Consider the following 15,481-nt stretch of genomic DNA (forward strand, 5'->3'; position numbering starts at 1 on the left):
CATTTGACCTATTTCCATTTTTTGAGTAGGATAGATGTATGATGTACTACTTCTTTTTATTTGTTGACTCTCACTTATTTCTCATTACAATGTGGAATAAAAAATGAAGTCTCTCAGCTGCTCAGTGGTTGTAGTTTATGTTTACATCAAATGGGAGAGTTGGTCTGATGCTAAAACCTCCCCCTCTTCATTTTTAGAATGCTTTCATCAATATTCTTTGACCACATTATGGTGGTGTTTAGATTTTAACTTTACTATTGAAAATAATCATATTATGGTTAAGTTTCTTCAGGACTTAAGTCATTAAAAATAAAAATCATTTGCTGAGCTTTTATTCAGAGTATTAAATTAAGCCAGTTGAGAGTAGCAGTACCTTCAAGGCTTAGTAGAGATGTGAATTATTCTGTTTGCTAATAGTGTAAGAATGCAGTAAAAGAAATGGTAACAGAAGTTAGTGGAAATCATCAGGGGTTTTGGTGGATAATTTAAATCAGGAAGGAATAGTTTACCCATCAAACTTCTTCTTGATTTGTTAGCAGAATATATGTTCAATGAAAATTACTTTCACACAATATTATATAATTAATTGTATTACACTGTAGGATAATTTATTAGTCACTTACGAGTTCATGGAAAGTTCAGTTATCTGTATCCTCATCTTTAAACTTTGTAGAATATAAGTGTATTTTCAGAAACTGCACAGGATATCAAAGTCCTCCAGTTGCTTTGCATTTTATATGTATTCCAGTCTTCCATTTCTAGTTTGGAAAATTGAATGTGTCACTTCTGTAGGGGTTGGAATAATGCCAGTACTTTCTTGCCTTTTTTTTCATTGACAGGAATTGATGAACAGATTCCCTGAGAAGATATATAATCTTTAAAAAATCTTAATAATTTATTAAATATAATATCTCATTCTTCAAAAAAGTAGAGGTTGCCAATATACATGCATGAAAACTTGCTTAGGAGCTGTACTCTCAGAACTTACCACTTGGCTGGGGTCCCGTTTCCTGCTTCTTTAACTATTTTATCCTTTACTGACAGTATAGTAGAAAAAGGCAGAATAAACAGAGGAACTATTGCTGTGATTGTAATACCAGCCTAACAAATGATTGAAAGGGAAAATGAATAGACTGAACTTACAGATTCATGGAATTTTAAAAGCTTATAAAGGGTCCTCTCTATTGTTTCTCATCTGTTAGATAGATACCTGTGTCTAAATCTTGAATGAAATAAAAATATTTAAACATTAAGTGCAAGACAAAAGGAAATAAGGAGCTTAATTACAAAAATGTTCAACTATAGTGTGATTTTTTTTTCTCTTACTATGCTGCATTTCAGTTAGGTTGCTAAATAGTTAAATTCATTCATTGCTTGTGGCAGATATTTTAAATCCTAGATAAAAGGGATTTTTAAAAGTATATTTAATATATAATGTTTTAACTTGTTTCATTAGTAATTGCAGCCATTTTTGTCCTTAAATTCAGTCCTTTGTTTTCGCCTATGTGTATTATCATTTATCATTCATAGACGCCAATTTTTTTATTACAGCTTTATTAAGATACTTTAAATACTGTAAAATTTACCCTTTTAAATATACAGTTCAGGGCTTTTCACTGTATCTGCTGAGTTATGCAATCATCAGCATTTCTTAACTTCAGAATATTTTCTTTATCCCAGTAAGAAACCCCATACTTATTTAACAGTTATTCTGCCTTACACTCTCTACCCAGTCCTTCATAATCACTTACTTTCTATTTCTATGGATTCATCTATTATGGATATTTCATATATAAATGCAATCATATAATATATAGTCTTTTATGATTGTCTTTTATTCAGCATAATGTCCTTAAGCTTTATCCATAATATAGAACGTATATAGTGGTTCTTTTCTTTTTATGATTGAATATTTCATTGTATAAAGACACTGTATATTATTTATCCAATAATCAGTTGCTGGATATTGAGATTTTCCTCTTTTTTGGCTATTAGGAATAATACTGTGAACATTTGTGTAGAAATTTTACATGTATGTATATTTTCATTTCTCTTGTTTATATTCCTGGGAGTGGAATTGCTGAGTCATATGGTAACTCTGCATTTAACATAGAGGAATTGCAAATTACTTTCCAAAATGGTTGTACCACTTTACAGTCCTGCCAACTAATTGAGGGTTTTCATTTCTCCATATCCTTATAAGCTCTTGTATTGTGTTTTATAATCATACTAGAGGAAGGTGAAGTATTTCATTGTGGCTTTGATTTGCATTTTCCTAATGTTGAGCATCTTTTCATGTGTGTTTTGGGTATTTGTATATTTCTTTTGAGAAATATCTATTCATATCCTTTCTCCATTTTTAAATCAGATTATTTTTTTTAATTTGGTTGTAAAAGTCCTTTTTATATCCTGGATATTAAATCCTTATTAGATACATGATTTACAGATATTTTATCGTGTTCTGTGGACTGTTCTTTCACTTTCTTGATGATGTCCTTTGAAGTACAAAAATGCTTTTTAATGTTAATGAAGTCTGATTTGTCTATTTTTTCTTTTGTGGCTTGGCTTATGCTTTTGGTGTTACATCCAAGAAGTCACAGCCTTATCTGAGGTCACAAAAATGTACATTTTATTTTAAGAGTTTTATAGTGTCAGCTCTTGAATTTAAATCTTTATTTTGAGCTAATTTTTTTAATATAGTGTGACATAGGGGTCCAAATTAATTATTTTTCATGTAGATATTATCCAGTTATCCCAAGACATATGTTGAAAAGACTGTTCTTTCTCTATTGAATTGTCTTGACATCCTTGACATCCAAAGTCAGTTGATCATAAATGTTTATTTCTGGATTCTCAACTCATTCTGTTGATCTAGCTATACAGTAATTATGCTAATATCACACTGTCTTGATTATTGTAATAGTGTATTAACTTTTGGAATTAGGGAAATATGAGTCTTCCAACTTTGTTCTTCTTTGTAAAGATTGTTTTGGCCCTTCTCAGTCCCTTGCATTTCCACATTACCTTTAAGCTCATTTTAGGCTCAGCTTCTCAATTCCTACAAACAGCTGGGATTCTGACAGTTACTGTGTTAATTTTGTAGGTAAGTTTGATGAATATTACCATCTTTACACTCTTAAATTTTCTGTTCTATGAATATGGGATGTCTTTCCACCTACTTAGATCTTGCTTCAACAATGTTTTGTAGTTTTCAGTGTACAAGTCTTGCATTTCATTGGATAAATTTGTTCCTAAGTATTTTGTTCCTTGTGATATTGTAAATGGAACTGTTTTCTTAATTTTACTTCGCAGATTGTTTGTTGCCAGTGTATAGAAGTACAGTTGATTTTTGCATATTGATCTTGTGTTGTACAATCTTGCTAAACTCCTTTATTTGTTCAAATCAGTGGTTTTTAGTGGGTTCCTTAGGATTTTCCTATACAAGATCATGTCTTCTGTGAATAGAATGGTTTTACCTTATTTCTTCCTTTTAAGTCTGGACACACTTTGTATTTCTTTTTCTTGCCTGGTTTCCCCTGCAAGAACATCCTGCATATGTTGAATAGAAATGGTGAGAATGGACATCCTGTATTTTGCCTGAGCTTAACAGGAAGATACACATTTCAGTCTTTCAGCATTAAGTATGTTGTGCACTGTAGGTTTCTCATACATGCTCTTTGTCAGGTTGAAGAAGTTCCTTTTCCTTGAGTATCATGGAAGGGGGGGGATTTTTTTCAAAGGCTTTTTTCCTGTGTCCGTTAAAATGATCATGTGATTTTCATCCTTTATTCTAATACAGTCTCTGATTCTGTGGGCTTTTGGAGTATAGGGTGGCTTAAAAATATTTGTAAGGAGGCAATCTCAAAATTTCAACTATAATTAGAATATAGAACTCCACTTTTTGCTTATCTGCTTGGTTATAGTGCTTCATTAAAATTAACAGGTATTTATCACCATGAACTAAAATGAAAAATGAGTCTGGAAAATTTTTTTTTTGATTAGTGTATTGCTTGTGCCCAGTTGGTTCTATAATGTTTACTTGCTACTAAAAGTTGCATTTGGCATAGTTTTAGAGTTTTAGACTAGTCTGAGTTTATTTTGTGCTCAGATGCAAAATATTATAAATATCCTTCTGTAAGTTCATTCTCTGGTTTTAATATGACTTAAAGCAAGTAGGAGTGACATTTACATTATAACCAGGGCCCATAGATGCAAGAGCACCTGGCTCTGGGAGTCCCAAAAGGACTACTGACAGTATCTAAGTAGAGCTACCGATGGTGGTAGAACAAGAACGAAATTTATTTCAGTGAGGCCAACACCTGAAAGACAGCCAACTAACGTCTCAAAGACTGTCTTTAATGTGCTAAAAGTAGTTCTCTGTTTATATAAGGAAAATGTGGGACAAAGATCAGTGGGTCCATGCAGGTGGGCAGTAAAGGTCAGGTTGATCATTGTCTTGGGGTCAATTATGTGAGGTCTTGCTGATTTTGGGGCAGTCCCAATTGCTTGAAGGGTAGTTGGTCCATCACAGGATGCTTTGCCATAGGGTTCTCTGCCTGAGTTATAAGATAAACTGGAGAGAAGAACTTAACTAGTTAGAAAGTACAGATTAGGGTCAAATGGAGATAAAGTCCTCTTTCAGCATGTAAAAATTGGCTCCTTTTTGGTGCAGTAAGGCTTGGTGATTTATATTTAAATGCTTGTATGCATGTATGTATGTGTATACTGGAGTTAGACTGCCTGGGTTCAAATTCCACCTTCTTTTCTAACTAGCTGAGTGGCCTTGGTCAAGTTATTTAGCTTGGTTGTATCTCAGTTTTCTTTTTTGCAAATAACAGAGCCTGTGGAAGGAGGTATTCTTGTAAGCTAATACGTGTGTATGGTACTTGATACATATTATTTATTTAATAAATCTTAACTACTATGATGGTGTTGATATACTTAAAGGTTTCCTAATTCCTGGTTTCTTCCTCCCTTTCAAAAAAAAAAAAAAAAAAAGAACAAAACACCACTTAAGCAATTGAGTGAATATTTATTTTGAATTTGATGGTCCAGTATTCTAAAAGGTTTATTTAACTGGTTTTGGTCTTTGTTTCTGCTTATCTCTTCCACATATATCTTCCTGATTATTCCTGATTATTATTATCTTCCTTCCTGAATAATCAGGAATTTATTATATTGTATTTTTTTCCTTAAATATTTCTTTTCTCCCTGTTGCTTACTTAAAGGATCATGTCTAAATTCAAAGATTTGCGTTCAAAGACTTTCCTCTCAGCCTGTTTTAGCCTTGTCTTCTGCAGCTCTTATTCAGGAGTTACGATGGTATATTACTCTCAGTAATAACAATATTAGGAAGAACCACATATGCAAGAAGCCATAATCATTAGAAAAAAATAGAAAAGAATATGAATATTTACATCTGTGACATGCTGTGATTTAATATATTCAAAGTTATTTTCTTACATTATGGTATGTCCAAAATAAGGTGTCTTTATTTCTTGTTGAAGTAGTGAATATACTAGTTAAATAATGATAATGGATGGGTACCGTTTGGGGAGTACACTCTTAATAGGTTTAATTCTCACCACATCTCTGCAAGCTAGACATGATTAGCATCTGCATTTTATAGACAAAGTGGAGAAGTGTAATAATTCTCCTCTGGTCACAGCAAGTACTAGTGGAGCTGGCATATGAACTGACTTGAAAGAAGATGTCTTAATTTTCACTGTGCCTCAGATGTTCCTGTGCCATATCAACAACAATAAAACAAAGACGGATACCTACCCAGGCTGCTTCTCAGGCAATTTGGGTTTAGTAAATTTGCAGTTGAGCTGGAATTCTGATACACTGTCAGGATTGAGAACTACTTGCTCTAGAATTTGTATTCTTTCAAGTACTATCTTTTGATTATATGTAAGTACCTTCCATTGCTTAAAATTTAATTTTAAACTTTTTGTTACTACAAAGTAATGATTTATGACTTTGTTCTCCCCAATCCATAGAGCTTTTGTAATATTAAGGATCCTTCAGGGCTGGCTACAGCATAGTACTACCTTATCCAAAGGAAAATGGAGAGAAATCAGTAGTAACCTTGAGAAGAATCACTTCCCTGAGCCTCCAGATTACCATTTTTTAAAAAGATTTTACTTATTTATTCATGAGACAGAGAGGCAGGAGACGTAGGCAGAGAGAAAAGCAGGCTCCGTGCAGGGAGCCTGATGTGGAACTCGATCCCGAGACTCTAGGATCATGCCATGGACTGAAGGTAGATACTCAACCACTGAACCACCCAGGTGTCCCCAGAATTATCATTTGTAAAATATAGATAACAACCACCTTTCAGAGTTACTGTGAGGACTAAGTACAATTGTGTAGATAAGACACGGAGACTGAAGCTTAGTAAATAGTAGGTAATTCTTTATTAAGAAAGTAAATTTATCATCTTAGCTATAAGTAAAGTGACTATATTAATATTGTCATAAAAAAGTATCGTTTTGTCTGGAATAGTTCCATGTGTAGATAATAATAAACCTTTCTTGACTTCCAGACTTCCTGACTTAAACTTTCCAGTCTCTATTAGTAAAATATTGATTGGTACCCACAGCGCAATGAAGTTTTCAGACCAGTAGGCCCAAATTAGTAGATCTATTTGCTTATATTTTACTTAACCAATAATCAGTTTTGTGTATTTCCACATCTATTGGTGCCTGTCATATTTGTTATTACAATCTAGTAATTAGTTCACTTTCAGAAAATATAAACTGATGTGAATGCAAAATAGAGGGTTTTAAAAAATATGTATAAAAATGTAGGATGAATACTTTGAGAAGACTTCATGAAGTCAGTCACTTAAAATTTTTCTGATGCTGTGTGGATAACAGTAAATGATCAGATAAGAAGTAGGATTGTATGTGAATGCTGCATTTAGAATGCATTGCCAGTATCTTTAAGGATCTGTTTAAAAAATTTAACTACAAATCTTACAGTTATGAGTATATTTTATTTATTTGTTTGTTTATTTTTAAAGATTGTTTTTGAGAGCATGCACATGGGGGGAGGGGCAGAAGGAGGGAATCCTCAAGCCAACTCCCCATTGAGTGCCACTACTGTGGGCCTGGAATCTATGAGTCATGAGATCAGGACCTGAGCCAAAAACCAAGAGTCAGATAAATGCTCAACTGACTGAGCCACCCTAACTTACAATGGCTGTGCTGTAAGAAAAACAATTGAATCTAGTTAATAGATTCATACTTCAAAAAGTCTTTGGATAATATGACAACATTAGCAAAATTATGTATGGTTTTTGAAAAAAATAATACATAAGGTAAGTAGAGTTTTTATGGTTCTTCATAATAGTTCACTTTTTTTTTACTAACTTAATTTTACTGATCTGGTTAGATGAGAAGTTTTACTGTATGTAAAATGAGGATTATAGAATATGCTAATTGGTCCCAGAAGAATAATTTCGCTGGAAAGATTAGAATTAGACTCCATTTATTAGCTAAAAGGGCATCCTTTCAAAAGAAATGGATGAATATAAATGTAGGTATCTTGGCCAACCACGTGTGATTTGGCACTACCAAGTGCCAATGGTAACAATTTGAAATGTAGCTTCCTGTAGGTGCATTTGGGCAATTGGTGTAGTAAAACTAGTACTAATACTGATGATGGTGATGATGATAAAAGTTTGAGATGCTTAAAGAGTAGGGTACTATAGGCAAAACATGCACGTTTATTTATGAAATAATAGAAGTTCATTGCTGGCAGTAAAATGAAAAAATTTGTGGAAAATAAATATCACCTAGAAAAACTTTTAGAAATCAGAAGGAAAAAGTGCACAGAAAGTAGGAATTTAACCTGTAGTATGCTTATTTTTACTTAAGAAAAGCCTTTGGACATTAAAAAGAATATAGAAATAGTCTATACACCTGAATATGAACTTACATAAAGAGAGCTGTAATTTCATTAAATCCCATCACGTTTTAGTTTTAGATTTAGCCTTTTATTTTTAATTAATATTTATTGTGAACCAATAAAAAGTAGATTAGTATAGTGGCATGTTAAAATAGCTGATTTCTCATTTCAAGTTTATGAAGATAAAAGCATGTAACGATGATTGGCACGTAATAAGTTGTAAAGTGTTTGGATTTTTGTTTGTTTTCTTTATTTAGCATACCTTATTAAGAGTATAGACTCTGGAGCCAGAATGGTTATTCAGATCTCATCTCTGCTTCTTTTTAGTTGTTTAACTTAACAAGTTACTGATTTCTCTGTGCTTCAGTTTCCTTATCTGTTTATGAGGAGGGGGAAATTATATATTCTTCATAGATTATGGGAATTAAATGAGTTAGTATATACATATAACATGTTTAATATATGCCTAACAGAGAATATTGTGTTTACTGTTATCATATGCAAATTAATACAAATTTGCATATTTTGAATTCAAGTCTGTCATAAAAGATTGATTCATTGGTAATATAACATCATCATGCTACAATAATAAACATAGTAATATGGTTCATTATATTAACTTACACTATTAAAAATAATACTATAGGAATGAAAAATGCCATAAAAAGACTGGTTCCAAAAGCATTTTTCCAAAATGACATGTCTCTGCTTTTCAGATTTGTTTGCTGCTTTGGGAAAAATTGGATGCTCCCCCGATCAACTACTTTTAACTCTTTTTATTTTAAGTGACAGAAAAAAACGGTACAGAGTAAAGTGTATTAAATATATTTTACATTCTGTATATTCCTATTTTTGATAGTTCTTTTATTTTCTAGAAGGAATAGTTATTTCTTTTAGACCTGTCATCTCTGAGACTTCTGATTATCAGCAGAAGCTAGCTGATCAGATTGATGCTTAATAAATGTAGCTCTGAATCTTAGTCTCAGTAAATAGCAGGTAGTGAATATCAGGTCATTGGAATAATTTATTAGTCTATTATATAACTTAAGAATTGCTATAAAAAGCCCACAAATACTGTAGACTCCTTAATGAAATTAATGACAGCTTTGGTCGTCCAGGAGTAGAATGTTACTGCCAACATGACAGTGGAGCTGCAGTCATCCAGCTTCAGTTCCTGATCAATGAGGTCAGTGAATTGCTTTAATCTGTCCTACTTATATTTGAAATAGGGCCACATCTGGTCTTTCAGATTTCTTGCATGCGTTCATACTTAGATATTTGAACAAAAGTATATTTCTTATAGGTCACACAGCTAGTAGCAATTCACTTTAAGCCATCATCATGGCTTAAATAATGCAAGATGCTTCTTAAAACAGTGTTGCAAATAGAATGGTATAAGTAAATCTTTTGGTACAGGGTGCTGCATTTAAATTTTATTTCTTGGATACTGAAAGTTATGTAACACTAAAATCTATATTAAATTTTTTTTAAAGATTGAGTTTATTATAAATAACAAAATATACTTCTCTAATGACTTGTTTGCAATACAACCAGGAAACAAAAATCCATTAGAAAAGAAAACTGGTTATTGTTCAAAATTGTTGTGTCACTTGAAGTAATTGATGATGCCTTTTTTTTTTTTTTGATAGAGTATAAAGTTAGGAAGAAGCTCAGGAAACTAATATTTTTTTTTTGTCAGGGTAGATAACATGCTTGCAGGTTTTTAGAAAGTATGAGCAATTACAGTGACTTGCAGCTAGAGAGTATAATGCTAATTAAGCGAAATAAGTCCGAGAAAGATAAATACCATACAATTTCACTCTTGTGGTATTTAAGAAACGAAAAGGGGGAAAAAAAAAGAGGTGAACCAAGAAACAGAGTCTTAACTATACAGAACAGTCTGATGGTTACCAGAGGGAGATGGGGCAGGTGGGTGGAATAGATGATGGGGATTAAAGAGGGCACTTGTGATGAGCACTGGGTGATGATGTATGGAATTGTTGAATCACATATTGCACACCTAAAATTAATATAACGCTGTATGTTAACTAATTGGAATTTCTAAAAAAATTAAAAGTTAAAAAATGAGCAGCTCTAAGAATAGATGTTTACTGTATGGAGTGACAAACAGAAAAAGCTGGTCGTTAGAAGAAATTACTGCAGAAAAGGCTCTGCTATCTTTATTGTGATGATAGTCTGTGGACATTCTTTTTGCCCTCAGGTCCTTAGGTTCCATGGAATAAATTCTTAAATGAGTGTGAGAGGAAGAAAAAAAAAAACCAAACACTTCATACCTTTGACCTTTTGTAAAATGTTTTTATCAGAAGATTAATATGCAATTATGTAGGGGTTTTTGAGTCAGAAGTGTTTTTTTAAACACTATTTAGTATTCTGTTTAGAACTGTATAATATGCATTGTAAAATGTTAAAATTTGAAGGAAATCACAATATAGAAAGTTGAACCCATTTATGAGGAGTCAAGATTATTTTTCATATTTTTAAAAAAATTTTGGTATGAAATAATTCTGGCAGTTAGTTTCAAAACAGAAGGGGTCTGTATGTACTTCCCTTAGCTTCCCCTGATAGTACCATTGTGTGTAACAGTAGTATAATATCAAACCAGGAAAGTGAATCCATATTCTACTATTAGCTAGACTACAGACCTTATCTAAATTTCACCACCATGTACTCCTGTGTCAGTATGGGTGTGTAGTTTTGTGCAATTTTATGATGCATAATAGATTTGTGTAATGATCACCATGAACAAGATACAGATCAGTTTCATCATCATAAAGGAATTTCCTAAGGCTCCCCCTTTACAACTGGGCCCCCTCCTGCTCTCAGTTCCTAATCCCTGGAGACCACTAACCTCTTATCCATTTTTATACATGTGTTAAGAGTATTTCTTAAAGTAGTACATGAACCAATGTAAATAACATACTGCAAACTGATTAAACACCTACATTTTAGAAATCTTAAGTAATTTATGTTGTCATTCATGCAGGATTCTTTGGATAGGATTCATCTTAGAGTTCTTGGATATGACTTTTTATTTTACATGCTTAGATGTTACATTTTGAGTACTTAAAAATGATGTTACTGTTTTAAAAAATGCTTAGCAAAATATGAATAATTGAGGATTGCTACAGAAATCTGACAATTGAGAGTAGCTATTTGCTTTTATATTTAGTAGATCGTATGTAGGTAAAGGGACCACTAAGGGAGGTGGTCAGCTGTTACTGCCATTTCGGCTCTATATCTCTATGGTGAAAATAAGGATGAAGAGTACAAATCTCTGATACTAAGAATCTTTGAGTTTCTCTGCTTCAAAGTGATATAGATAAGAGGATGCTTTCTAAGTGAAAGCATATGGACTTTATTTCTGCTCTCCTATAACCATATTGTAGCAGTAGGAATTACACCATAGAGTGGTCTTCATAGAATTTCAAAGGTGGAAAGGACTTGGGGAGATCATTTAATGTAAATTTGCAGAGCTATTTTAATCCTCTTTGATAAATGAGAAACTCTTAGTTTAAAGGAAGGAGATTTTAAGATTTCTCGTAATAACCTGATGAGTGGAATCCTGTTTTGAAATTAACATAAATTTTTCATGTTGCATTTTTATCTTACTGTCAATATAGATGAAAAGTATCTGACTCTTTGGAGGAAAAACAAGCACATGTCTTAATAAACCAACCTTAGTGTACAGATTCTTAATTCTGTTCACATATCAGAATCACTTCTGGAGATTTTTAAAGATAAACCTGTATAAGTTCTTGCTCTGAAAGTTCTGATTTGTTAGATCGAGGGTGAGACTTAGCCTCCTCTGTGATTCTCATATGGGGCCAGAGATTTTCTTCTCCATACTTAATATTATTTAATACTGTCAGATATTTTAACTTTCTAAATTAGTTGATTGCTCGATCTTTTGGTTATTGAACTTATAGTTGCTGAGTGCTATCTTTATTTTCTGTATCATTCTAGTAGTAGAATTATGATCTAGGCATAGTGCATTCTAAAGAATTTTTCTTAAAGTGGGAATGTTACTTCATATTATATTTTTCTTCTAGTCAAGATGATATGTAGTAGTGGTCAAGTAACTCTAATATTACTTCTGATTATAGCTATCAACCGTAATGTCCATCTAGATCCTACTGTACTTATAGTTTATAAGATACTAAATTATACTTTAAATTGTTGAAGAAGTTAAAACATTTTGTACAAATACATATAACAGTGTATTACATCTACTACTTAGAATTTGGGTGAGACAAATGTTTCTGAAAATTAAATCTATTTACTGAAAGTTTGAAACTTGGGAAGACTTTTTTTGACAACTCTTTAGTAACTTTAATGTTTGTAAAATGTGTTCTCTATAAAAAATATTACACTTTATTTTTAAGGGAGCTCTTGTGAGTGCCTTGGCTGATGATACCTTACATTTGTGGAATTTACGTCAAAAGAGACCTGCCATACTACATTCACTTAAATTTTGCAGAGAAAGGTAAGAATTCTCTGTTATCCTCAATGTAAGATATTTGCTATTCTATTTTGAAATATGTTCTTTGAATTTTTTTGTGATAGACTTTATGCACAATCTAAGAAATAATTCAAGAACTTCAAAGGATATACAATAGAAAGCAAGCTTCCTTTCTTTCCAGACTCATTTTCCTCTCTAGAGACAATCACAGAAATTTCTTCCATGTCCTTCTAGAAGTACTTAGTGCATATAGGCAAAAATCTTTTTAGATAGTGCTTTTTTTTTTTTTGCATAAAGGGGAAGATAGTACATATTCTTCCTATAATTTGTGTTCACTCAACAATATATCTGACAGATTGTTTCATACTGGCACATGCCAGTCTTCCATAGTTATTTTCATAACTGTGTGATGTTCTGTTACATGAAAGTACCATAATTTAGTCAGTTTTCATCAGTGGACATTTATATATTTTTTTGTCTGCTGTTCATTTTGCTCTGTTGTGATAGTATGATACATATGTGTCTTCAACCATTTATAAAAGTATATCTCTAAGATAAATTTGTGGAACAGTTGGTCACAGCAATCTCTTATGACTTGTGAGTTTTGTACTTTGATTGGAAAGACCTTTTTTCTTTTCTTTTTTTTTTAATTCCAGTATAATTAACATTCAGCATTACATTAGTTTTAGGTATACAATATAGTGATTCAACAATTCTGTGCATAACTCAGTGCTCATCATGATAAGTTTACTCTTAATCCTCTTTAACTGTTTTAACATTTCCCCAACCACTCCCCTTTGGTAACCAGGAGTTTGTTCTCTATAGTTAAGAATCTGGTCTTTTGTCTTTTTTTCATTTGTTTCTTAAATTTCACATAAAAGTGAAATCATATGGCATTTGTCATTCCCTGACTTATATTTCACTTAGCATTGTATACTCTAGATCCATCCATGTTGTTGCAAGTGACGAGATTTTATTCTTTTTCATGTTTGAGTAATAATATTCCATTGTATATTGGAAAGACCTTTTCACCCTAATTTTATTAAACATTCTCCCATATTTTTTATGACTCTTAAAGTTGGATTTTTTAAAAGTTGCTTAGTCTTTATATACATGGAACTTTGTCATGAAATAGTAAAAAATACAGGTTCCCCCCCATTGCTTATGAGATCTATTTTTTATGTATATATAAAAATTTAGATATGTTTGCATATATGTGTTCATAAGCATGAGCAGATGTGAGTATATATGTATATGTGCCAAAGTTAAGAAACCTGGGTCTCTGTAGTATCTAAATGCAATGGGGTTAGTGTCTTTAGGCCCTGTCTTCTGTGGAAGTCAGACATCAGACTGCCCAAAGCATATCCAAGGATCAGACCATTCCTGCTTTGATAAATGTTGATCTGTTGAGGTTATATAAATAGGTCAGTTTGTAAGTCTGGCTTTTTCCCCACAGCAGCCCTTCAACGTAGACAAGCTAAAAACGCTGATGAGAATATAGCAGTTCAGACTTCTTTAGCCAATACCAAGACATATTGACATTGAATGGTAGACAGAGACCAGAATTGGCAAGGGGTTAATAGCAAAGTTTTCTATTGGGCTAAATCTTGCCTGGAAGATAGGTCTTCTTAATAAGTTGGAATCATGGTTCTCCTTTTAGGAGAAGGACAGCAGTGAAGGAGTTAATAGAAGGAGGAAGGGTTGACATAGGGGGAAAAAGGCAAGCAAAAAGTTAAGGTTCAATTCTTTTCTACCTGCTAGAAATAGGACCAGCCTCAATCTGTTTGGTAGAGTTCCTTAGTCTACTTGCCACCTGGATCAGGGGGAGCCCTACATCAGTTTCAGATGCCACCAAGCAGATGGAGATAGTGATGGGCCTCTCAGTCCCAGAACACATCTTGTGAGTCTCACACCACCTGCTGGAGATGAAAGTATAAGGTCTAGCAGAGTTGTCGCCCTGGTGTGATTTTACCCTCCAGAGGGCATTTGACAATGTCTAGAGACATTTTCTGTCACAGTTAGAGGAGAGAGGAATGAACAGTGCTACTGGCTTCTAGTAGATAAAGGCCTGGGGATGCTGCCAAAAATGTTACAATGACAAGGCAGTCAGCTCCCCATAACAAAGAATTTATCTGGTCTAAAATATCAGTACAAAGTTAGAAAACTCTGGACTCTAGCACATCAAAATTATATCATTTGTTTCATGTAGTGCTGTAGAATTTCTCTTACTTTCTACCACCCACTGGAAGGATTCTGTCAGAATGTAGAATTCCAGCAGAAGAATACTTCTGATATCTCATGTGCCCGTGACCTGTCCGTATTTCTCATTAGTAGCATGTGGTCCAAATTCACAAAAACATATACTATATGTTACTATGGTATATCTTCATGGTGAAAGGATCAGAGCTCAAGGAGTCCCAAAATTGTCAGGGTCCCATGATTGTCAGGTATGAGGTAAATCTCCTTGATAGTACTTATAAGGATGGTCTCTAAGAAAATCTGGTAAAAGTGGGTAAGGAATGGTGAGTTAGTCTAGAAAGTGCCTGTAGGCATAATCTGATAAACAGAAGGCTCTTTTGTGTGCCATGTGAGAACCTTTCTTCCTGATAAATGCAGCCTTAGAGTCCACCATTCCCCTCCTTGGTTGGGTGCTATTATGCAGGGCCCATTCTGCACAGTTGTATGCAGTGGTCCTAAAAGTTAACAAATGCAATAAGCTGATAGAATTCATAGTTTTGAGTTTTGTAATAGAGTTTACCCAGCTGACCAACAGAAACTAGCTAGTCCCTGTTTGAGGTTCAGCTTCCCCGTGGCCTTCATTAAGGTTAACAGTAAAGAAGGAACTGTAGCATGGTACTTGTCCCTTGAATATCTCTTAGGATGAAATCCTTTAAGGTAGCTACAAACTTGTATGGCAGCTATTGCATCTAAAATGCTAAGGAATGGGCTTGGTGTCTTATGGATGAACCTACTTATATTCTGTCAAGACTAAAGTTCAGGGATCCCTGGGTGACTCAGTGGTTAAGCGTCTGCCTTCGGCTCAGGGCAAGATCCTGGAGTCCTGGGATCGAGACTCCCTGCAAGGAG

General features: G+C 33.4%; 1 protein-coding gene across 3 annotated transcripts in view; it reads left to right on the forward strand.

Annotated features, from left to right (window-relative positions):
• STXBP5 (syntaxin binding protein 5) overlaps positions 1-15,481 on the forward strand; it is a 168,291-nt gene that overhangs the window by 16,188 nt on the left and 136,622 nt on the right. For all 3 annotated transcript variants that reach the window (XM_041740439.1, XM_041740441.1, XM_041740447.1), the window contains exons 3-4: positions 9,019-9,100; positions 12,318-12,418. In XM_041740439.1, coding sequence (XP_041596373.1) covers positions 9,019-9,100; positions 12,318-12,418 — 183 coding nt within the window. The remainder of the gene's footprint in view (positions 1-9,018; positions 9,101-12,317; positions 12,419-15,481) is intronic.

Source organism: Vulpes lagopus, chromosome 2 (assembly GCF_018345385.1).
Source record: "Vulpes lagopus strain Blue_001 chromosome 2, ASM1834538v1, whole genome shotgun sequence".
Lineage (NCBI taxonomy): Eukaryota > Metazoa > Chordata > Mammalia > Carnivora > Canidae > Vulpes > Vulpes lagopus.